At 45.1% G+C, this 25,050-nt stretch overlaps 1 protein-coding gene across 1 annotated transcript in view; it reads left to right on the forward strand.

Moving 5' to 3' along the window:
- Positions 1-25,050, forward strand: part of bcas3 (BCAS3 microtubule associated cell migration factor) — a 110,722-nt gene that overhangs the window by 79,547 nt on the left and 6,125 nt on the right. Inside the window, exons 16-20 of the mRNA XM_076283122.1 lie at positions 1,023-1,173; positions 12,580-12,704; positions 12,987-13,152; positions 13,620-13,720; positions 16,958-17,176. Coding sequence (XP_076139237.1) covers positions 1,023-1,173; positions 12,580-12,704; positions 12,987-13,152; positions 13,620-13,720; positions 16,958-17,176 — 762 coding nt within the window. The remainder of the gene's footprint in view (positions 1-1,022; positions 1,174-12,579; positions 12,705-12,986; positions 13,153-13,619; positions 13,721-16,957; positions 17,177-25,050) is intronic.

Raw genomic sequence — 25,050 nt, forward strand, 5'->3', positions numbered from 1 at the left:
GGAATCACACGTGTATGTTTATCTCTGTATGTGTGTGTGTGTGTGTGTCGTCTGTATCATGCTCTCCGTTTGATCTTGTGAGCGCACAGGAGAGCGGGAGTGTCGTCTGACCCCATCACTGATGTGGAGCGATGTCTGATCAGTCCCACATGTTCCTTGGTCATGTCTGTGTTTACGCCATCTCTAAACATGACCCCCCCCCCACCCCCCCAAACACTCCAACCCGACACACTCACACACACTCTCGCACAACCCCAACCCCCTACACACACGCACACACACACACACACACACACACACACACACACACACACACACACACACACACACACACATATTTTCTCTCCTGTATGTGTTTTTGTTTTCACAGCATTCATAGCATTTTCAAAAGCCATTAGCCTACATCAGGCAACCTTTCAAAATTGCAGACTGGCATTTGCTTTTGACCCCCACCCCCCCCCCCCCTCCTCTAGTCTCCAGGCCAGCCACCCCCACCCCCTTTCAAAGAAAACTCCATCTTTGTGCAAATGGCCCTATGATAGTTTGAGCACATGGAACGGAGGGGCTATTAGGAGAGGCTGCTGATTGAAGCTGCTGATGAATGCTCGGGGTTGGAGGGGGTTGGTGTAGGGGTCTGGGGGTGAGGGGCTACATGGTCACGCTGCATCTTGAGGTCATTAGCTCCAATCAGCAGCCAGAACCCCCCCCTCACCCCCCCGCCAAACCCCTCGCCATCCGCCCGCCTCAGGTGTGGAGGAGTGCCAGCCACAGGCGAGATTCCCCCTCCTCAGCCCCCCCCTCCTTATCCTGCTTGGCAATCAGCGTAGGAACCCTCTTCTAATCAATATGTGTTTTTAAATGGATCCAAATATGGCATTCAAGTCCAGCGCCTAATTTATTGCAAATGAATATTGTGTGTGTGTATATGTGTGTGTGTTTGTGTGTGTGTGTGTGTGTGTGTGTGTGTGTGTGTGTATTGTATTCTTCTCTGACCTCCACTCCCATCGTCTTTGTCTCCTCAGCTAAACTCACCAGTCAGGAGTCCTACAACAACTTCACCAACAACAACATGGGCAACCCGCGGCTGTCCCCTCTGCCCATCCTCACCATTGTGCTGCCCCTGGCGCAGATCAAGCAGCCCATGACCCTCGGCACCATCACCAAACGCACTGGGTGAGTAGCAGTGGCTCTGGCCCATCAAGAAGCATTACGCATGGATGGAATGGTCAGGTACATGTGAAGTGGCCACATCAGAAGGGGCCTTTTTTTATTTGTTTATTTGTTTTTTTGTTTTACAAAAAAAACAAACAAAAACAGCGGGACTAATGTAAGGAACCTAAATGTGTTCCTTTCAGTGTTGTGTAAAATCAAAACCGTCTCACTCCCAACTAAAAGCTGCATATTTCCAAATGTATACATGTGTTTGGAGTTATCTTCATGACTTGTGGGTACGGTACATGTACTGTATGTGTATTTTTTATTTTTCGGGTGTGTAAATCGTTCCCTACGTGTTGCCTATGTGTTCAGAGATAGGCCACCCTCAGCATGTCATTTTTGCATCTACCCTGCAGCTGGGTGACAGTTGCTGTACAGTGAAAAGGTATTGTTCGTTGATTGGCCGTCTCTGTGATTGCAGTGTTTTTGCAATTTACATGCCGGCTCATAATAATTATTTCAATGGCTTATGTCCATTTAAATGTCATTTACCTGCCCTGTTTGAATGGGAAATGTTCTGATAATGCAGACAATGGCCGGGTTATTTGATAACATAACCGCAGACGTCTGACACGGCAGTGTGTGCCCGCCAGCCTGTCTCCAGTGAATGACACATGCCCTGAATTTGGCAGGTATTCCTTCCATCCTGCTTTTTTTGGTGCCCATTCCGCAGTCAAATAAGCTGTGTGTTTATGAGCCTAACTGAAGTCAAGGACAGCCAGGGTATCACAGGAGAGGTCTGCTGTGCTCTCCTGCAGGTGATGATGGAGCACCATCCCTTTGCATTGGGACCTGTGTGTGTGTGTGTGTGTGTGTGTGTGTGTGTGAGAGAGAGGAGAGAGTGCGTGTGTTTGGGGAAAGGGAGCAGCAGGCAGATGTATTTCCACCTGTGTGAGCAGATCTTTGTTGGCAGTGTGGCTGTAGAGAGCACCAGCTGCTTAACCTCCAAAGGCTCGCATCTCACGCTCCTCTCCCTGGGTACAGAGGAGCAGGAGCAGGCTGCCCTCCTCATGTGGTGGACATGGACTTCACATAGACTTTTGGGGTGTCCACGCACACATTGCATTTCTTTGAGGGGCTATAGGAGCAATGTTTTGGTTGGGTAAGTGGCAGGAAGTTGTGGGTGCAGCGAAGTAGCCGTAACGTCACCACCTGAAAATTGGTCGGCCCAGGTTCAGGAATCGACCCGCCATTGCGGGTCAGTGTCGCTTTCAGTGAAAGCGTTTGCTAAATTCCAGTCAATTTTAACTTTGAACTTCATATCACACAACATTCAGGGCCCTCTGAGCCACCTCTGTAGCGTGTGACCCTAGACGGGCACTGTGCTTGGCCTGGACTTGACCCAGATTCCTGGAGGAGCTCTTTTGTGCCTGTGGTCTTCTACTCCTTGTCAGCAAAAAGAGGAAGGAGAAAAACGGTCTGAACCACAAACAACTGTACACAACACCAATGTCATGGCAGAGGTTTCTCTCTCTCTCTCTCTCTCTCTCTCTCCCCCTCTCTCCCTCTCTCTCTCTCACTCACACACACACACACACACACACACACTCACACTCCTTTTCATAATTCTTTCTCATCATCTCACTTTCATTCTCACTCTCACTCTCTGTTATCCCTCCTCTCATCCCTCTCTCATTATTGTCATTGTCCAGCTGTCCTCTCTCAGTGTCTCTATCTCTCTCCACCCCAGTGTCCATCTCGCGCCCCAGTTAGGCGTAATCTGCCCGCCTGTCAGCTCCACAACACTCAAACAAATGTTGTGTACACACGTGTTTACCGCCCACAAGAAAAAGAGACAACTAAGTGCAGCGGAAGCGCTCGGCCCCCGCTGAACTCCTCCTGATGGGGTTGTCCGCTAATGCACGACTGTGCGAACGCGAGAGACTCCTCTGACCCCCGCAGATGCGGCCAGATTAGTGTAATACGTGAAATGATCTGCTTTGAGTCCATTGTCTCATGCCGGGCTAAACTGCCCAAAGTGTGGAAATGGCCTTAAGAGCTGAGCTCCGAGAGAGAGACAGGAAGAGAGAGAGAGAGAGAGAGAGAGAGAGAGAGAGAGACAGAGCGACGGCTAGCCTTCTGGGGCTTCCCCTCCGTATGACGAGTTTCACAAGCCGGTCTGTCCACTGTGGCCATTTGCACAAATCACCTTGTTTTTTAATGGCCCAGGAAGTGCAGCATTAGGCCGACGGGTTAAGAGATAAACGTGTGAAAGATTATTCTGTGGAAGTGGGGTCGCTGGCCTCAAGGCCCACCCCACCCGCCAGCCAGCCTGCTCGTGCGGCCGATGCTTCTTCCTGCCCTCCATCATGTTTGCGTCTCCGTGTCTAATCAACGTGACACTGTTTCCATTAAAAGCCCTCTCATAAAGGAAGCCTGTCCATTTGTCAGTTTGTTGGGATCTCTTGTATTTATTTTTTTCAAGGCTGTATTATTTTTTGTTGTCCTTTATTCATTGTGATATTTGTATTGTTTGTTCCCCCCTGGCTCTATTCAGCATCCTTAATCCATAATACCTTGTGTATGTGTACTCGTGGTGGTATATGTATCTTTGTGTGATTGTGTGTGTTTGTGTGAGTGTATGCGCCCAGGCCATCTGAAGTGTGACTATTCCCTGTTGCTCTCTTGGAACAGGGAGAAACTAAAAAGGAATAATTTTTTGTCTCCTTTTTTTTATTGAAAGTGCAATTCACATGGGAAATAATTATTTACTACTCTAACCCTTGTTACTACCCACACCCACACCCCTGCTCCTGAAGCCTGACTATTGATTTGTAAGGAAGCGGAAGTGCACCAAAGGTCTTATCTAAATATAAGCCAGAAGGCCCTTTTTTCCTCGGGGACAAGCACAGCTCTCATTTATTTTACATTGGCCTTCATCCATTTACACAGCTGGATATTTACTGAGGCAATTCAGCTTAAGTGCCTCACTCAAGGGTGTAACAGTGGAGGGCCACCAGGGGCTCCTGGGCCCGCTGTCCCACTGCTTGATCGTGTCCATCCACCACGCTCGTTTGGGTGCTCGTGTTTTTGTGTGAACATAACTCATCCATTACTCAACGTCAAATGCACATGAAAGAACTAAAGAAAAGTAGGAGGAAAAAAAGGAAAGTGGAAGCAAGAGGCGGGGGGGGGGGGGGGGTTGAGGGGGAGGATGAAAAGTTCAAACAGACAACAGCTTTCCTCCCCATCTTATATTTCTTGAGCCAAAAAGTGCTGTGCGTATTCGTAATGACAGTTTGACTGGTGGCATCTCCCATCACAAATAAAAGGTTCATCCTGCGCTAGTTCGCCAAGAACAACATCCAGACGTCGAGGACGTCCTTGGTGCGTCTCTCCAGCCGGATGGGGGTCGCATTATTGCCGCGCAATGCTTTGGTTGGCCGCGGCCCCGTCTGCGTCCACGCCACGTGTTTGTGTTGGCGGAACCGGCACCCTCGGTCTGATTGCTTTTGGGACGGTGCTATCTGCCATAAAACTGTTTGTGCAGATCTGTCACTATCAGTGAGAGCGCATGATAAACACACCGCTCACAATAACGCACTAACTCATTTAAACGCCCGCAGCGTGCTTCATCCCCCCGCGGACATCTTGCACAAAAAAAACCCAGACATTTTCTTAATGGAAAAACAGGGAATCGCCTCTCTATGATATGAATGTGGTGACTTTGACTTAAGCATGTCACTCATATTTGCAGACTGTAAGGACATCATTTCATTCTAAACCTGTTTAGGTGATTCAATAAAGTTATAAGCAACAGAACCCATGTGGGTTTGTGTTGTCTGTGCATTGTGTCATTTGGACAGACATGTAAATATGCTTTATTGTCAACTGTGTGCCCAATCGGCTCATATAATAATGTTTTTTCCATCTATCTCTGTGTATCTCTTCCCTGTCATGAAGACCCTACCTCTTTGGGGCAGGATGTTTTTCCATTAAAACTCCATGGTGAGTTTTTCCAATTCGCTCCCAGCATGCTCTGCTTTCTCTTTCGCTTCCAGTGAAAACCGGCTGCATTCATTATTGTGATTCATTCATTTCCAAGCATTTTATTTTTTTATATTCAAACTTTTTTTTTTTTTTCTGCCAGTGTGTTCCGGCATCCCTGAGGGAAGGTTTCCCTCTGCGGGCTGTGTGTTTTCTTTCGTTTTTTTTGTTTCCTGTGGATCTGTTAGTCAATAAATTCTGTTGATTGAATTGCATGGTTCCAAGTTTATGTACTGTGCCTTTTATGAAGTCATGTGGAGAAGCAGTAACAATTTAGGTATCAGTTTTGGAAGACAGTTTCAAGCTCAGCAATTAAAGTTATTGCCGTATTGAAGCTAAAACCCATAAACACACAAGTGTCATTTTGGATGCTGACTATTATGTGATCGAAGAAACTGAACTGTCTCTGTCTGAACATACATCTATTTGCATACATACAAGCATACACTAATAAATAAGGAAATTACATTTAAAAAAAATAATAATTTCTGAGTATCAAAGCAGTCAGTATTTCAGACTTTATGAAGGCAAAATGACATCTAATTATGTCTTTTATATTTAGAAAATGCCTCATCTTGTGTTCTGAGCTCTTGTGTAAAGGACTTCCTGAAATTGTGTTTGGACTAGTATGTGGTGTTCTAGTTGTCCTCTTCTGTTCTAAAACATTTGTGTCACTCATATCAAAGAAACAAATACTATATGGCCTCTTTGTTCGGAGTCATATAGCTTCTATATGGTTGTGATTAAAACTGCATGTTGAGACCTATAGGCTTTGGCCCAATGTAGCCTTTTCTGTTTGCCAACTTTGCTGGGCATGAAATGTGGGTGGAGAGCTACATTTGCTATTGCAGTTTTAATTTATGGTGAAAGTGTTACTTTTGCTTGCTGTGATAACAAGTGGTGCAAGTGTAGGTACATTTTAGCTGAAAGTGTTTCTGCTTGGTTCGTTTTAGGAATTGAAAAGAAAACTTGTGTTGAATTGCAATTTCTAAGTCAGAATTAAATTAATATGTCTTATACGTGTTAGTATACTAAACATGCTATTTTTTTTTATTTTATTTTTGGTGGGAGAATATTTTTTGACTGGTGATAAATAGGAAGTGCTGATCTAATGTCAGACTTTTTGTTCTGGGGAAAATATATTTAGCCGGAACACAACGAACACTCTAACAGCAACCGTGCAGCTTTTCCACAGACACTCAGCCCTGTGAGAGACGTGACATCTGAAACAGTCAACCTAGAGGTGGAGGAGGAGGGGGCAAAGTTAAGTCTCTGTCAGTGCTGTCTTGTGAAATAAGATGCCTAGGAGCTTTTCAAAAGAGGGCCCATTCTGACAGATTCATTTATGTATAAAGGATGGAGGAGCTAAGTGAAGTGAACCTGCCCTCGGACTCTCGGGCTGCCAGCGCCATCTCTTTCACATCTCCAAATGAATAGCATGTGGTGCCGTCCTCTGCTGGAGTGGCCCTGGTCTTGGGTTTCGCCTTTTGTTGTGCAATGCTCATACTTTTTAATTGAAGACTTTTCCCCCTTCTCCTCTTCCTCTTCCTCCACCACCTCCACCACCTCCCCATCTTTTGCCGCTCCCATTCTTCCTGGCAAAATCCCCCAGTGATTCCAAGGCAGTGTGCTTTTCAAAGGTGCACCATTAGCATCAGAAATCATGCCGCCACAAAGTAACTTCCTGCCTCTTTATGTTTACGGTAAGAGCAGGGAGATGCACTCATGATCAGACATGCATTGCTTTTTACCTGGAGGACAATCTCATTGGATCTCATGTGATTTCTGATGATGCGTCAGGTATTTTGTAGATTTAAAAGCTGATCATCAAACTAAAGATCAACTAAATAAAATGCAATAGGGCAAAACAATGGAAATGGCACATTTGAAATGTGAGTGGCATCACCAACTGGAACTATTAATTAATGTAGTCTCATTTCAACAGTATGTTGAATCGACTGAGTAAGTTCCACTGATGGGCATATTTGTAGTTTTGCTGAGCCTTACAGCGGGCTACACCAAGCACGAAATCGAAGCGGAACGTCTGCTGTAACATTTAGCTTCCATTATAATCAATGGAACTGGCTACACCACGCGTGACGTGTGGCGCATACATTTGAAAAAAATTGACCAGATTTCTAAAATCATTTTTTTATGCTTTGCAAATGGATTGCTTAAATTTTGCACCCAGTGTAAGCCTTAGTCTGTTCAAGTCTACACAAGCCCATACAACAATATAAAAAAGACAACTTGCGTCAGCGAACATTTTAGATTGGGAGGAAAAATCGCATCAGAACATCTGCCCTCTTCAGTGGCACTGTAATTAAGTGGAGTTTTGATGTGAGCTGGGAGAGGCTTCCATTAATGTTTACAGTTATAATGTTTACATCCCGTTGTTGATGGTAGAGCAGTACACTCCCAAATGGCTCCCAGTCAGCGGAGCCCCTTGTCTGGTCCGCCAAGGCCGATGGTTTTTTTTGGGAAACCTGCTCTACAATGATGAATTTAACATTGAATCATGTCCCTATGTGCCTGCTTTTAGACCCTTTTAGGCAGATCCCTAAACTGTAGCTCAGCTTTCCAAGAGAGCTAACCATATGGTGGGCTACGGCTAGCTGGTGAGTCACCGCCCGATGTGGCCTTTGTTGTGGAGTGCCTTGCTGGAGCGTAGGGCTCTGTCATGTGTTTGTTTACTGCGGGGCCCCACCGCGAATAAATGGAGGTTGCCACCGCTCCACTCCCGACCCCCCCACCGCACCGCTACCCCCAACCCCTGGACGGCGCCTCATGTTCAGCCCCGGCACTCTAATGCCAAGGGACTTTGATGGTGGACAACGCAGATTGAATTATGCCCTTGAGGAAAAGCTATTAGCTCAAGTCAAGAGTCCTCATTTGTTAAATTAAAAGTGGAAATGACATGCGAGGAGTCTTTTCAGTGAATTAGGCGGACAGAAAATTCTAAGTGTCCTCTGTTTAAAGGCAGTAACACACAGAAAATGTCAAAGGGAGAAGGAGGGGGGAAGAGGAGGGAAGATTTGGCTGCTGTTTAGTAACATCCATCTACCCGTCTGCCCAGCCCTCAATGTATTTGCCTTTCATAATTCATTGCTATTGGGTTTCATTTTTTTGTAAGTTTATTCTCCACGCCCATGCCAATGTGCTTCTTTCAAACAATTCCATCTTATATATGCTCTCCGGAGTCACTCCAACCCTCAGCATTGCCTCTCAGCCCGCCCGAGCATTGCCTGTCACAGGAAGAGAAACCTCAACACTTCCAAGCCACTTCAAGTGCGACCAAAAAGGAAAAGAGTGATTTAAAATACAGACGAATAAACTCCCCGCGGTCGCTTCACTCGGAGAACCAGAAAATTGTGAACTAAACTGTGATCTGGCTATTGGCAGACGCCGCCGGGGCCAAAGCCTCCTCAAAGGGGAGTTTAGCATAGTTGATCAGCATTGAAACCTCAGTGGGAAAACAGCGTCAAGGCTCCCTGGAGACAGGGCGCGGGGCCAAACCTGCCCCGCAGTATAAAACCAGCCCTGCAGACCAGACGAAAAAACCTCCTTCCTGTACTGTCCTGGAGCTTTTACACACACACACATGTGGCACGGGGCTCCACTGATGATATGGCCCCTAATACAAGCCTTAACATAACATTATTCCTGGTTTTACTATACAACATGTTTTTTTTTTTTTTTTTAAATAAGAGGGGAGTTCACAAAAAGTAACACACCAATAGTGGGGTATCATTTCCTGTTGCCCCAGCTCAAAAAGTTAGATTTTATAGAAATTATTGTTAAGTCATTTTAGTATCAGGTTGGGTTTCCTGGGCCTATTGGAAGCAGCTGACCGCAGCCGTGGCGGCTTAACATCTTTTCCTGTAAAGGGAGCCCATCGGAGAGGTGCTCCCCCAGATTAAACACCCTTCTCCGTCGCGGCTCCGGGCGGCCGGGCGGCCTCCACCTGACTCCCACATCATAAAAATGGTAATCTCATTCCATTTCGCAGAGAATAAGGAAAAAAAAAAGAAAAAAACGTCTCAACGTCTGTGGCGGCCAGTGAAGTTTTATTGCCAACTTTCAATTGCACACCACTCTTTCCTTCTCTTTTTATTTCTCCCCTTCATTTTTTCTCTCTCTTTTACTCGCTCTCGTTCCCTTTTCTTTTTTGGTCCTGGCCTGTGGCTGTTGGAGAAAGGGGAGGGAAGGGGATCAGTTACTGAGTGAGCGGCCTCCCATTTCGGTTGTTCGCAGGCGTCTATCTAACCCCTGGTGGTAATTGTTTGATATGTGGATGTTACTCAGGAGGAGGAGGAGGAGGAGGAGGGGGGAGGGGGAAGAAGGGTGGGTGGGAGTGGAAGCCACCCTGCGCCGTGTTCCTGCTGAACTCTTCCTACATCCTGCAGAGGCCCCGGTGTGTTTGGTTAGTGCCGTATCTCCCCGGCCGCCGCTGAAAGACGAGGGCCCGGGGAAGGCCGCAGGCCGGGCCGAGCCTGAGCCAAGGCAATATCCTGACACCGCGCTATCTCCCCCATCATCCCCTGCTCACAGCAGCGCGGCTATTTGGTTATTCAGGCCCGCTCCCCAACTCCAACACTAATAAACACAGACCGCTAACAGTCTCTTCCTCTCTCTTTCTATGTGTGTGTGTGTGTGTGTGTGTGTGTGTGTGTGTGTGTGTGTGTGTGTGTGTGTGTGTGTGTGTGTCCACAGATATGCATGTGTGTGTTTTGCTTTAGTCTTTTTCTTCCTCTCGATCATCTTCACAAACATCCCTCAGACGAGCGCGGGGGGCTAAACAAAGCCTTCGGCATCACTCCTCGTCCTGGGGCTAATTTATGACTCGCTGACAGCTTTAAGGGAAGGCAAGGAGTGAAAGTTCGGGCCGCCAACAGGTCATTCAGCACCTATTAGCACGGCGTGTTGGAGCCATCGGAGGTCAAACTGTTCTATCCAGCCACCTTAAGTCCTGGGTCCTGGGCCCAGCTCTTTGGTGAAATCACAGGGTGCTGAAACACATTCTCCTCCATAGGCTTGTTTGAATTGATGGAGCTCCAGCCAGGATTCCTTGAGTTTTTTTTTTATTTATTTTTTTTATTCTTCGTTTTCCATGCTTGTGGAGCCCAGTGTCTCACCAGCAAGCTGTTAGACGGAAATTCCTCCCACAAAGCCTTTGACCAAAAGTATAGCTTTAATTGGCCAGTGGAATCTGTCTCTCCCTTGTGCCTTATAATACCCTCCCTCCTCCCTAAATCCAGTGAGTTCAGCACAACGTGACCTTTCCCCTCGTAGACTGGCGCTACATCCGGTAAAAAAAAGTCCACTGCTCAGCCAGTCATGGCCACTTACATGGCTGAGGTGGAGAGGGAAGGTTTTACAGTCGGGGTTAGTTATGAGCTGGACAATAATATGGCCGGCGCTACTGTTCGGTGATGAGTTCCATATGGGGACCCTATCACAGCGAAGAAGCCTTTTCCACGCCGGGTTTCATCAAACCGGTTTTGGCATGCAGAATAATCCAATAACTCCCAATAAATTCTTTTTAAACAGCTAACCCAGAATGAGCCCTTAGGAGGCAGCTGTGGAGGCTTGAGTCGGAGGCCGATTTAAAAGCAAATGACAGCCATTATGTGGTACTCTGACCCCATATACTTTTAAAGTTGTGTGTGTGTGTGTGTGTGTGTGTGTGTGTGTGTGTGTGTGTGTGCGCACGCAGATCAACGTGGATGTGTGTACAATATGTGTATGCGTCTATGTATTTGTGCAAATGCCTGTAGATCTCTTCAGCTGTGTGAAGGATACGCAGATGTGCGTAGATGTGCGTAGTAGGACATAAATGGTAAGCGCATCGTAGTCTATTTGTTTAATTATTTATTTAATGCCAGAAATATAACCAACAGAAGGCAGACATTGCAAATAGTTTTGCATCAGGTACCGTAGTATCTGGTGCTGGAATCCTGTATCAGTAGTTTGCAGTTTGCAAACAAACTTTGGAGTTTTGTAGTGTTACAGAAATGCAGTGTTGATTCTTGTCATAAATGTAAGACATATTTTGTATTACCTGGAAATACAGTTTACAAACACACACACTGTCCTAGAAATAATAGCTGCAACAAACAACATTATGTAATCCTTGTATATGTTAAGCATGCATTTTATTATCAGGACCTAGAATAAAAAAAAAAATGCATATTCCACATCATTATTAGTATTCCACATTACTTTATGTGGTGTGCTGTTCTATTGTCTGTTGAGTAAAAAAGGAAAGTGCTTTACACATGCATGGTATTTCTGTCGAGGTGTGACCTCTAAGGTTAGTCCTTGTGCATTAAGCTAAGTTGAAATGTTGTCCTTATAGAGTTGCTTGTTGAGAGAGAAAACCTAGCTTGACCCCAAATACATTAACAATGCAATACATTAACATACACAACACAACTGAAAGCATGTGCTGTGCTCAGATGGGCAAAAATGCAGCGCACGAAAGGATTTACAGCGATTTGATAATTTCAAATGGCAGGAGAGGTCACAGTTCAGTCTAGTATTTAAAATGGATCTATGTGGATTCATCCACAACTCTAACTCATTCTGAAGTATTGTACTTCCGGAACATCTGCACACACCCTTTTGTTCGTGTTTACTTCGAAACGCACGCCCATTGTCATTTATTACATTAGTATAAAACTACTGTAATACAAACAGTTTAAGATCCTATCACACTTATAAAGAGCAGCTAGATGTTTATCCAGCATAGCATGTAGGGCTGTAGCTCATGCTATATTATAGGGACCATAAAAGTCAAAATGGTTTCCGGAATGGGAAAGAACACTGGCAATTTTACTGGCAGTGTAAACTCCTCAACTGTTTTAAAGTTGATAATGCATTTTTATGTTTGTAGATATAAAGTATAGATATTTAATTATAAGAGAGGATGTCAAAATAAATGTATTTTTGTATGAGGAAACTTTTGTTGTATTTTGTGCTTTCAAGAAGTGTTTTTTATTATTATTATTTATTTATTTTTGGTCAAGTACATCTCTGGAAAGTGCTGTATTTGTTGCATGCATAATTTTTGTTTTTGTGTCTACTGACAACATTTGTGTTTTTTTGGAGATATGAAGAGAGTCCTTGAAGAGAGTCATTTGTATTCGTGCTCATCACTGCTTTAATTAATGCATCTAAACTCTTTCTCCTTCTCTCTCCCCACTCCGTGATGTGGTTTTCGGTTTCCACTACCCCCTTCCAAAAATAAATAAATAAATAAATAAATGTTTTTTCCACTCCAGAGTACTAGGGCTGCTCCCTGTCCATCCACTGCCTGTGGAAGGGGGAGTGTCAACCCTGATCCACGGTTCTTACCTGTCCCTTTGTGTCTCGTAGTAAAGCCAAGCCTCCGCCCCAGATTTCACCCAGCAAGTCCAGCGGAGGGGAGTTCTGCGTGGCAGCCATCTTCGCCCCCTCTCGCTCCTGGTTCATCACCAACCCCAACATGAAGAGGGAGAAAGGTGAGTAGACACTGTGGAACCCCCTCGAAGACTGGGGAAACACAGAGGTCAAAGTGCAAATGATGAACACCTGATGGGTTTATTGGTGCAAGCAAAATAATGAGACTTAGCGGTACTGAGAATCAAACAGAAGAGAATGGAAGGGTGACAGCTACATAATGTGCTAAGCTTTGAATCAGTGATGAAATACTCATCACCTGATGGGTATTTTATTGTGGAAATATTGAAATAAGGAATACAAATTGAAACAGAAATCATTTGTCTCTCGTTAACCATTTCCAGACCAATCCCGCCAGTCGGTGGTAGAATCCCTGTACATCCTGAGCTGCTACGGCAACTTGGTGGAGCACGTCCTTGAGCCGCGTCCGATCAGCACGGCCCAGAAGATCAGTGACGACACGCCCCTGGAGCTCAACACCTGTCCACGGGCCTGCTGGACTTTGGCCCGGTACGGCCCGTTTCCCACCGCCGCTGCGCTCCGTCATGCTTAGTTCAGCACCACACTCCTCACAGTACACACACACACACACACACACACACACACACACACACACATATATACACACACACACACATGACCCTTCTGGTCATGCAGACATAATTTATTTACTCAAACATCATACAAAGACATAAGTACTGGCCTCCCTCAAACCATACAGGCATATGCCGCACAAAATGCGGAAATATGATTGAGTGATATATATGGCTGAGATGGCGGCTGATCAAATTGTAAAAAACAAATTGATGCAGTACATGTCCCCTACATGTTTCTGTTCTGATGCATTGAGAATCAGCAAGACTGCCAGGCTTGGGGGAATTGAGTCCATTTTCTCTCAGCGTGGGGCGAGACTGGTCTATACATCTGGCATTTTGATATGTGCTTCCTAAATTGATTTCTGTGTTTGTTTTGAGTAGGACGCCACAGTGGAACGAGCTCCAACCACCTTTCAACAACAACCACCCATTGGTCCTGGCGTCAGACTTGGTGCAGTACTACCAGTACCTCCTGGCTGGCTGTAAGTGGACAGTTGTGTGTGTGTGTGTGTGTATGTGTGTATGTGTGTGTGGAGAGCTTAGCGCACTAAAGCATGTCCTTGATTTGTGTTTCACTTTTCCTTTGGGAGATGTTGGCTCTTTATTGGTGCCACATGCTGAACAGGACCATTTCAATATAGTGTTTTACCATCTTTCCCTCCCTCCCTCCTCTCTCTTACCCCCCCCCCCCCCCCCCACCACCCTGCCTTTCATCACATACTGTACATTTGTTTCACTTTCTCACTACTACTAGTCTGATGTGATAAACATAGTTTGGGTTGCTAATGTGTTAGCGTTAGCCATTTGAGGGCAAACTGTCTCCTTTCAATAGCAATTAACATCTGGGTATTTTGTCCCTTTATGAGATACGATCGCAATGTTGCGTTAGCATAGCGATGAAACGATGCTAATTAGCGTGCCTCAGACCCTCCAACTAAATAACAAGTGCAGATAGACTAGCGGAACACTTAAGCTTGACGTCCGCTGCCCCTGCCGAAGGCCACTCCAGGGCCATGGGCCCTCACGGATGACCAGACACCCTAATCCCTCCTGAATGAGCGAGCATCGTAGCGTTAGCCGCGATTAGCATAAACACATATCAGTAATTAGCTCTCCGAGCCCCACAGGGCAACACTGCACATTCTCTCTCTCTCTCTCTCTCTCTCTCTCTCACTCTCTCTCACTCTCTCTCACTCAGTCTCTCTCACACTCTCTCCTCCACTAAACTCTGAATCGCGCTCTCGGCCCTAACGGGTAGAGAGCTCTCCAGAATTAGCCCGGACGGGCGGATGGCCTCGTCTGCGTGTCACGCCGCATGACGTCTCGAGGTCTAAGCAGCACTGGCAAGCTTCCACGCGGCTCCATGTTCCACCAGAGGGGCCATTGTAATGAGCTGCGTTCAGTTTGGTTAACATGAGCATCCAATTAAAAAATCATCGTTACACCAATGCATTGCAGCTACCAACCCTGCACTGTGTAGGCCAAGACTATCAGGCTCATTATAGGTCATGTGGGGGGAAAAAAAACATTGAATGTTGCCCTTAGTCTTGAATGTCTCATTGGACCGTCCCTGTTTACCACCTTCGATTCCTCCAGCCTGCAGCTGATTCATTGCACTGCGTTTGTCTGTCGCACGTCCTCAGTGTGCAGAAAAACGGCATTCAGGACTTTGCTGTGACGTTGGGGGAAAGATCAAACTTCTCGGTCGATGCCAGTCTCAGCGATGGCAGGAGGCCCGAGGAGGCACACACAGGAGCTCTAGCCTCCTCCGCACACCCATGCCTCTCTTATCAGCCTCTCGGTTTCCCTGCTAATATCAGAGGAAGCCATGCCAACAGCCGAGAGAGAGAAAGGGAGAGAGGGAGAGAGAGAGAGTGATATGTAGATGTGTGTGTGTGTATGTGCATGTGTGTAAGAGAGAATGATACTGCATCGTTCAGCGCTTATTTCTCTAAATGCATATTTGTGTGTGTGTGTGTGCGAGTGTGCGTGTGGTGTGATTGCTGCTGAAGTGTTTGGAGAGGAGAGGAGAGAGCGGGGGGGGTTGCTGTGTGATTGACACGGTGGGGCTGCCGCTCTATATTGGATGACCCGGGCTGATTAAATATGCAGCATGCGGACGGGCGGGTCAGGGGAGCTGGAGCCTCGCGGGCGGGTGATAAAAGCAGCGGTGGCGCCACTTCATGGTCACTATCTCCACCTGTCCATCTGCCCACGGCTCGCTCTCTCTCTCTCCCTCTCTCTCTCTCTCTTTCTCTCTCTCTCTCTCTCTTTCTGTCGCTCGCGTAGTGCACTGCAGCGTTCAGGAGGCTGCTGCTGCTGCTGCTGCACAGTGCTGCAAGCACACACACACAAACAGACACACACACACACACACACACACACAAACACACACACACACACACACACACACACACAGAGACACACACACGGACACACATACACATACATGCAAACATACACACACACACACACACATGTACACACACAGATACTCACTTAAAAAAGACACATATGTATACACACACACATACACACAGAGAGAGAGAGGCTTACACACACACACACACACACACACACACACACACACACACACACACACAGACGCACACATAGAGATTGCAGTCTGATTAAGAGAAAACTCTTAAGCCTATAACTGCTTAAAAGGGTAGCTCCATCAGAGAACTGTGCTCCCAAGAGGGGAGATTCTGCACAGCCATGCTCTCTGCCTGAGAGAGAAAGAGAGAGATTGAGCGAGAGAGCAAAGGAGAGAATGCAGTGGACTAGAGAGAAGCCTGCTGCTGTGCAAAGATACATGTGTGTGTTGTGCAAAGGTGTATTTATTTTTTGTGTGTGTGTGTGTGTGTGGGGAGGGTTTGTTTTTGAGCCTAAAAGGTGCGAGGGAAAGTTTTGGGGTGGGCTGCTGGGCCTGACCGCAGCAGTTTGATGAATGTTTGGCTTCGCCCGTCACTTCCAGCCTCCTCTTCCTGCATGGCATTCATTCCCCCTGGCCGCACACAGGATTGCACTTTTTCTCCAGCTCAGTTTTTTTTTTGATGAACGCAAACGACCAATATTTGCCTAGCTGTCTACTGTGTGTGCTCAGACACCTCTCCTCAACCACAGGGCCACACTGAGCAAAACCCCAGCCCCTTACTCTGAATAATTTACCTCCCTGCTTTGAGCCGGACACTGGTCAATGACTTGCCATCCCTACCCCCCCGTCATAACGGCTGAATTCTTGACCGCCAGTGTCCAGTGGCTCCGGTCTTCCTGCCTGGCTGCCGGTAGTCTTGGCCGTCCTCATCAATAGCTCCCTAATTGCGTAAGTGTGTTGGGGGGAGCAGAGGCAGCAGAGTAAGGCGAGGCAGTGGCGCCATGCTGGGGTCAAAGGAGGCGGCGCACAGGGCACCGTCCATCTCAACCTGCAGTGACCTCCACCCCTGCACTACTCTGGCCATTAGGGGTCAGCATCTTATGGCCTCTCAGAGAGAGAGAGAGAGAGAGAGAGGGAATGGGACAGAGGAGGAAGGGGAAAGAGAGAGTAGGAGAGAGGGAGAGGGGGATGGAGAGAGAGAGACAATGCACATTGTATTTCTGTCTCTTAATGCCCTGCTGCAGCCACTACCACCCCCTCCTCTCCAAGTGCAGATAACATCATTAGCCTTATCTTATCATGTGAGCTCCCCCCTTTACCTCCCTCCCTCCCCCCACCCCAGCCCCCCAGGGGGGACTCCATCACCCGGCTCCCAGGCCCTGCCTTTGTCCTCCCCGCTACCTGCTGCCCAGAGCCAGCCGCGTGGAGAGCAAGAGACCCCCCTGTGAGTCACGCTGGCCCTCCTGGCTCCCTGCGCGGGCCACGCTGAGGGCAGCCGCCTGGCAGAGCCCAGCTGCTCCTGAAGAACAACATGCCCTCGCCACGCCACCGCAACATGCAGGCGAGCGCGCCGTGCTGCGCTCCTTGTTTTTTTCACACATGAAAGCACCGTTTCTTGTATTTTTCTCGACATTAATCTGCTCCCTCAACCATCAACAACACAAATATCCATATTTTTGCTTTGATTAATGAGTCGTCTGTGTTTCGTGTTTACCCAGCGGACTTGGTAAATATTATGCCTGCGATTCTTTCTCTGCGCGGCGGCGATTTAGTGGGCTAAATGGCAACAGAACACAGAGCGCTTAGTTCTTATGTAATTAGTCGCCTTGGAGCAGCGCGGCCCACTAAAAAACAGGCCACTGCACCTCTTGACACACGCACGGCAGTAACTGTTCTGTGACCTGTGTCCGTGTGCGGTGCGGCAGGACTTCAAACGAGCTATTATAATACACGAGTGTACCAGCAACCGCAGCTTAATTGAGACTATGTTGTTTTACTAGAGCAACGGCCACTACACACACACACACACACACTGGACAAGACCTGCCCCCCCCTCGTTGTGTAGCTGTGCAGCGCGCTGCTTATGTGTTCTAACGCTCATCCGACGTGTGGTCAGCTGGTCAGCGGCAGCTTCCTGCCAGGCACCTCCAGAGGGCCGTGTGTGTCTGCTGTGTGTGTGTGTGTGTGTGTGTGTGTGTGTGTGTGTCTCTGCTGGGCCCCTGGGATGGCCGGCGCTCGCCCTGGCTGGAGCCTGGCCACTGAAACCCGAGCCACAGAGCCAACAACTGTTCCCCAGCTTTAATAATTAAATAGCCAACAGCTATTGCCCCCCAGGGGTCAGAGGGCAGTTGTTGGAGTGTGTGTGTGCGTGTGTGCGTGTGTGTGTGTGTGTGTGTGTGCGTGTGTGTTGAGCATGGTGAGGGGTGATTAGAAGGTAACACAGACTGGCTTTGTTTCACCCCATTAATGGACGAAGCCTGTATCAAAGCAGCAGCTTAGAGCAAACGTCCTTAGGTGCTTTTACCCCACTGAGGTGCCTAAGTGTACTCTCTGTCTGTATATCTTTCTTTTTCTCTCTCTCTCTCTCTCTCTCTGTCTATTTCTCTCTCTCTCTTCCATTCTGTCTCTCCTCAGTTATAGTTGTAGGTTCTGTGATCGAGTGACGTGTAAGAACCCAGTCTGTGTGTTGCATGAGAGAGAGAGAGAGAGAGAGAGAGAGAGAGAGAGAGAGAGAGAGAGAGAGAGAGAGAGAGAGAGAGAGAGAGCTGTAAAGGCATTTCGGTAACCTATTTTGTGGAATTTTCGTAACCTTAGTGGCATTTCTGTAACGTCATGTGGCATTTTGGTAACGTCCAAATGGCATTTCTGTAACCAAAGTGGCATTTTAGTAACATTCCTTTTTGGAGTGGAATATTTGTAACATATGAAATAAAAAGCTTTTTTTATACAATTAAATATAATCTGAGTTACTTACCACCCTCTTAGTGTAATCATGCAAAAAATGTTAAACATTTTGTTTATACATCAACAGGAGATTAAATTATCATATGGCGTCTATATTCTCTCTCTCAGCCAGCTACAGCCTGTCCCCACTACAGAACTCTTCATCCCAGCACCACTCCACTCTTCATTAGCAGTTACAGTAGCTCTTCTGCATCTTTAGTTGGCCCTTCTCTATACAGACACTGACCCCCCCTTCCACCGTCGTCCAGCAGCTGTCAACATACAACGGAAAACAGGCGATTTTGGAAGGTGTGTAGTCTTCCAAAATCGCTTTAACTTTTTTAATCTAGGCGGCATTCCACCCAGAGTCAGAGGCTTACCCTCTGTGATATGAATGAATGTTCTGCCTCCATATGCTCAAGCAGGCCTTTATGTCCATGTCGCAAATGTAGAGTCCGACTTGATGCAGCCACAATCATCTTGAAAGTAGCCTATAGCCTAGGCCTGACAGGAGATAACATTCTACAATTTACACGGATTTTTTCTCCTCTGTTGATCTCGCGACGTTGTTGGCGAATTTGTATATGCTTATAAAAACAAAATACCACTTAATTTCGGGTTAAAATGCATTTTTTAATGCCTTACATTAGCCTACCACGTTACAGCAAATTAGGCCCATTAGGCCTACATTATGCCACTTTTATAACGCGTTACTCCCAACACTGTATGAGGGCAATTCCACGGAAAATTGACTTTTTGTCACATCCATAACGGCAGTGAAATGCCTTGGCATTTGTATGATGTGAATGATAACATTAATTTTCTGTACATTTCATTTTTTCTCATGTACATTCTTCAGCCAAAAATAGCAAATGCTCAAATTTCATGAAATCATTCACATCATACCATACCATCACATTTTATTGGCGTTATGGATGTTACAAAAAACGTAAGTTTCCATGGAATTGCCTATAGGCACAACAAAACACTAAGAGGGGAATTAACCCAAGTGCGTGCGTACAGTCAAAAAAACGCGTATTACGCATATTTCACTCTGCCAGAATTCTCCCCTGTGTCATTTACGCTCGATAGAGGGAGAGTTACGCGTTTTGGCACCCCCAAACTCTGGGTGTTTCTTATGTATACAACTCTTGCGTGCATTCGGCCACTGACTTTCCAGCTGGTTCTCCAACATGTCGCTCTCAAGCTCAGTCGCTTGCCGCCTTGCCAGAGCTCGCCAGAGGCTGAAACACGCTACTACATTTAAACACAGTTGCCGCGACTCGAAGCATTCCAGCCTACGAAATTAATAAAAAGTAAATCATGCATAATTTAAAAATAAATCAATAGGCTACTTGGCTACGCAATAAGGTTTCCATTACAGGACCGCGGACGTTCAATTAACGCATGAAAGCGGATGGTTTGTTTGAAATCCCGACACTCTTTCAACATGGAACGTAATAGTGATCATGAAATACCCCCCAGATTTCAGTGCCCATCAGTCCCAACATTTAACAATATAATCAAACAGTCGAAAAGTAAATTAAATATCAAACTAAACCGAAAATGTCATGCTTTTGAAGGCCTACCAGTATGCCGCTCCAAGAAACGCATGTCTCAAAATAAAACTCGCATAAGAAATAAAGGGCCGTCTCGAATACAATTCTGCCCCTAAAGGCCTGTACTTTGTCTTAAGACCCCGACCATAATTTGAGGATTTACAGTATCTAAGTAGACAAACTGGCTTCAGATATCCAACAGAGTGAATACGAGATTGTGCAGTCTTAGCTGTGGTTAGTGACACGATGCTGTTAATGGGGAGTTTTACATAGCATAAACCTATAGGTTATTATTTATTTGGCGTACCTATAAGGCTTTTTTCCTTATCAACACTGCGGGGGATTTGTCGCTTGTCGCTGTGTGTGTGACAGAAGCGGAATGGGAGAATGCGTGTAACAAAAAAACAAAAAAAGCTTACGAGCGATTTACGTGCAAATGGGAGAATCCAATGAAAATGACAATGAGGCACTAAACATATGCTGAAAACAGCACTGGTATTTCGCACAGCAAAAGTGGGGGGGTCCAAACTAACAATTTTAAAAAGTCGTATAATGGCCTTTTAAAATATCGAAAACAGATCATTGATCAGGGGGAAAAAATATCATGGATCAGGAAAAAATTATTTTCCTCGGCTCTCCCCCCAGGCCAAAACATTTCTCCTGGCCCTTCCCCTAAGGCTTAAAAAATTCCCTTAGCCCCCCCCCCCCCCCCTGACGACCACCGCCCCCCGGTAAATATCAGTTTTTAGGGCTGTATTAAGGTCCAGCGCCACTATAAGGTGAAATAATATATTGCGTTTGATGTCGGGTAAAGGCCGAATTTGAACATGTATTTTATTGTATTGTATTTTAAATAATTTAGCATGCCAAAATAAAGGTTGAGACATTCTATATTTGATTGTTCATCGTTATTTCTAAGCTACATTTATCATAACAAATTATCAAACAAAATCATCACAGGATATTCAGCAACTGCTTCGTGAGTGATATCAACGATTCATGTTTGATGAATGATATCAATGCACATTAAAATGACAACTTTGCCTCCATGCAATGCCAATGCAGGATAATCCTATATCTTGACCAAACATTGGCTATCTTGCATCCGGTCCAGTCAAAGGCCAATTTTGAAGTCTTTGCGTGGTAGACTGAAATGTCAAGTGTCGCGCAGATTGCGTCCTGCACAAAACTCATTGCACTCAATTATACTTTTTCTGTTTAAATATACGATGTAGCGGGGTGTAACAAAAGCTCAAATGACCCATCTGCAAGAATCGAGTGATGGGTCGTCTTTAGGGGCATGGTCTGGCTCTGGAATTGAGCGCTGGTTAAGATTACGAAATTAAGGGAGCGCCTTCGCAATGGAAATGCGATGGAATGCGTTCAACACCATGATACGTGCACGGTGTTGGAGCCTATAGGCTACATGAAACTTGCTGGTTTAAAAAAAGAAAAACACTGTGTAATCAGTTAACATTGAAATAACATGAGCATGCAGGATCATCCTATATCTTGACCAGACATTGGCTATCTTGTATCCGGTCCAGTCAAAGGCCAATTTTGAAGTCTTTGCGTGGTAGACTGAAATGTCAAGTGTCGCGCAGATTGCGTCCTGCACAAAACTCATTGCACTCAATTATACTTTTTCTGTTTAAATATACGATGTAGCGGGGTGTAACAAAAGCTCAAATGACCCATCTGCAAGAATCGAGTGATGGGTCGTCTTTAGGGGCATGGTCTGGCTCTGGAATTGAGCGCTGGTTGAGATTACGAAATTAAGGGAGCGCATTCGCAATGGAAATGCGATGGAATGCGTTCAACACCATGATACGTGCACGGTGTTGGAGCCTATAGGCTACATGAAACTTGCTGGTTTAAAAAAAGAAAAACACTGTGTATTCAGTTAACATTGAAATAACATGAGCAGAACTTGCAATTAAATAGCCCATTTCTCTCGCCTAAATTTAAGTGATCTTTGGAGTAGGATTTATCCATTTATCCAAAGAGGGAACATTCACTCTCAGTTTTTATGTCAGCCTATTTAAAGACTTCCTACATCATAGATGGTGGAAAATCATCCACCAAGTATTGTTTTCAATAAATCAGATTCATCTTTTGGATGTCTATTTTTCTCTAGGCTATGGCTATCAGAATGAACGTAATTCAAGTCTAGCGCATAATAGCGCAAATAATCGCGGGAGATACAATTTATCATCATTGTCTTTCAGAAGCTGAACTATGGGTATATCTGCTCCTATGTTTGAGGTAAAGGTATTAAATGAAACAAGACAGCCAGACGCACACATTGGTGCCAATTGTAGCACACTTGCTCAAGAGATGGATACATTCTTCTACTCCAAAGATCGCTTAGGCCTACATTTAGGCTAGAGAAATAGGCCTACAGTAGGCTACCTATTTGTAAGCTCTGCTCAGAAAATGCTATGCCATGAAATATGCTGGTATTATACAAATATGCTGTTTGAACCCATGGAAAATGCACCCAATTTCATCCTGTAGCCTAATGTTATTTCAGTGTTTACTGATTACAGTGATTTTTTTTTAAAAGCAGCAAGTTTCATGTATAGGCTCCAACACCTTTATTTGAGATATATGCAAAGCCATATTCAACCCTTCTAAATGCAAAATATCTGACCTCAGCTGAACTTACAGTCAGCTCTTGATGTGTAGATTTAATGCACGTAACATTTAATGCACGTAAAGCCATATTCCACCCTTCTACATGCAAAATATCTGACCTCATACGTGGCACATGGGCATTACAAACTGACCTGCTGAACTCACAGTCAGTACATTTTAGGATGCATCTCTGGGATACTTACACCTAGGTGCCTTGTATCATATATTTCCTGAAAGCTCTTGATGTGTAGATGTCATTTAATGTATGCAAAGTCATATTCCACCCTTCTAAATGCAAAATATCTGACCTCATACGTGGCACATGGGCGTTACAAACTGACCTGCTGAACTCACAGTCAGTACATTTTAGGGTCTATCTCTGGGATACTTACATCTAGGTGCCTTGTATCATATATTTCCTGAAAGCTCTTGATGTGTAGATGTCATTTAATGTATGCAAAGTCATATTCCACCCTTCTACATGCAAAATATCTGACCTCATACGTGGCACATGGGCATTACAAACTGACCAGCTGAACTCAGTCAGTACATTTTAGGATGCATCTCTGGGATACTTACACCTAGGTGCCTTGTATCATATATTTCCTGAAAGCTCTTGATGTGTAGATGTCATTTAATGTATGCAAAGTCATATTCCACCCTTCTAAATGCAAAATATCTGACCTCATACGTGGCACATGGGCGTTACAAACTGACCTGCTGAACTCACAGTCAGTACATTTTAGGGTCTATCTCTGGGATACTTACATCTAGGTGCCTTGTATCATATATTTCCTGAAAGCTCTTGATGTGTAGATGTCATTTAATGTATGCAAAGTCATATTCCACCCTTCTACATGCAAAATATCTGACCTCATACGTGGCACATGGGCATTACAAACTGACCAGCTGAACTCACAGTCAGTAAATTTTAGGATGCATCTCTGGGATACTTACACCTAGGTGCCTTGTATCATATATTTCCTGAAAGCTCTTGATGTGTAGATGTCATTTAATGTATGCAAAGTCATATTCCACCCTTCTACATGCAAAATATCTGACCTCACACATGGCACGTGGGCATTACAAACTGACCGGCTGAACTCACAGTCAGTACATTTTGAACACAGACTGCTAGACATGTGAAAACTCTCCTCTCAGTACTTGTCAATTGTAGATATGTGATTCAATGATGTACATTTTTGACATTGTTCACAGTTAGTCTGAAAGTAATTGTAGGTGAATAATTACTTAAAATTGATCTTAGACTGGCGAACTTCAGGAAAAACTCAGGAATCAGGTTTATTATGTTACAAGCTGAGAGAGAGAGTACAAAAAGGTCTATGGTCTATGTAGGCCTAGCCCAGGCCTGAGGCCTAGGTTGGCCTGTAGCCAACTTATCCTCTCTTCCGCTACATCCTTAGTCCAAGTCTAGAAAATCTGATCTGACAAACATTGCAGTTTAGTTACTTTTAAATGTTTTAAACAAAGAACAAAAATGGCGCCAAGAACAATCCCACTATTGGTTCTCCAGTTGGCATCAGACACACCTACTCACACCCACTTCACACCTATGAATTCTTATCAGAATAGCATGAGGAGAGATATCTTATATATCAGAAATATCACTTATAGAATGTTCCAAACATTCTCACAATCACATCATTACAATCCTTGTAATGAGACTATCAAAATGATACCAGACATGAATACATTTACATTTCATGATACATGGATACATTATATCAAGGTAGCATCCTTTGTCTTGTGTAAGTGATAGGCCTTAAACCAGCACATTAGCATTCCATTGGGGGAGGGGATGGGGTCTTTGTTTAAAACCATGAAGGGTTACATGGCTAACTAAAAGTAGTCTTGAAGTTAAATTATTATCCATAAATTTTATTGCTATCAAGTCTAAACTTAACCCTAGGAAATGTTACAGAAATGCCACAAAATACACTTTTACTTTGTAGTGCTCTCTTCCAATATATTTTGTAAAAAAAATTTCCAACAATATTATAAGTGTTACTTTACTGTCCAAAGCTATAGTGATACCTTCCCCCTTAATTTTATGCAGGCTGAAATCACAAACATTTTATATTTCCCATTCATTCTCATTCATTTATATGTGGAAATGTCTATATTTTTTACTTATATTGTCATAAATGTCAAAAGTAGTATTTGTCAAGTAGATATGTGATTCAGTGATGTAATGATGTAAATGTTTTTTTGATATTGTTCATAGTTTGACTAAACCTAACCCTAAGCAATGTTACAGAAATGCTACAAAATACAT

This window comes from Alosa pseudoharengus, unplaced genomic scaffold (genome assembly GCF_046254945.1).
Source record: "Alosa pseudoharengus isolate Yale_2024_CS ecotype anadromous, Long Island Sound unplaced genomic scaffold, YU_APseudo_1.1 YU_APseudo_1.1_scf_13, whole genome shotgun sequence".
NCBI classification, from domain to species: Eukaryota; Metazoa; Chordata; class Actinopteri; order Clupeiformes; family Clupeidae; genus Alosa; species Alosa pseudoharengus.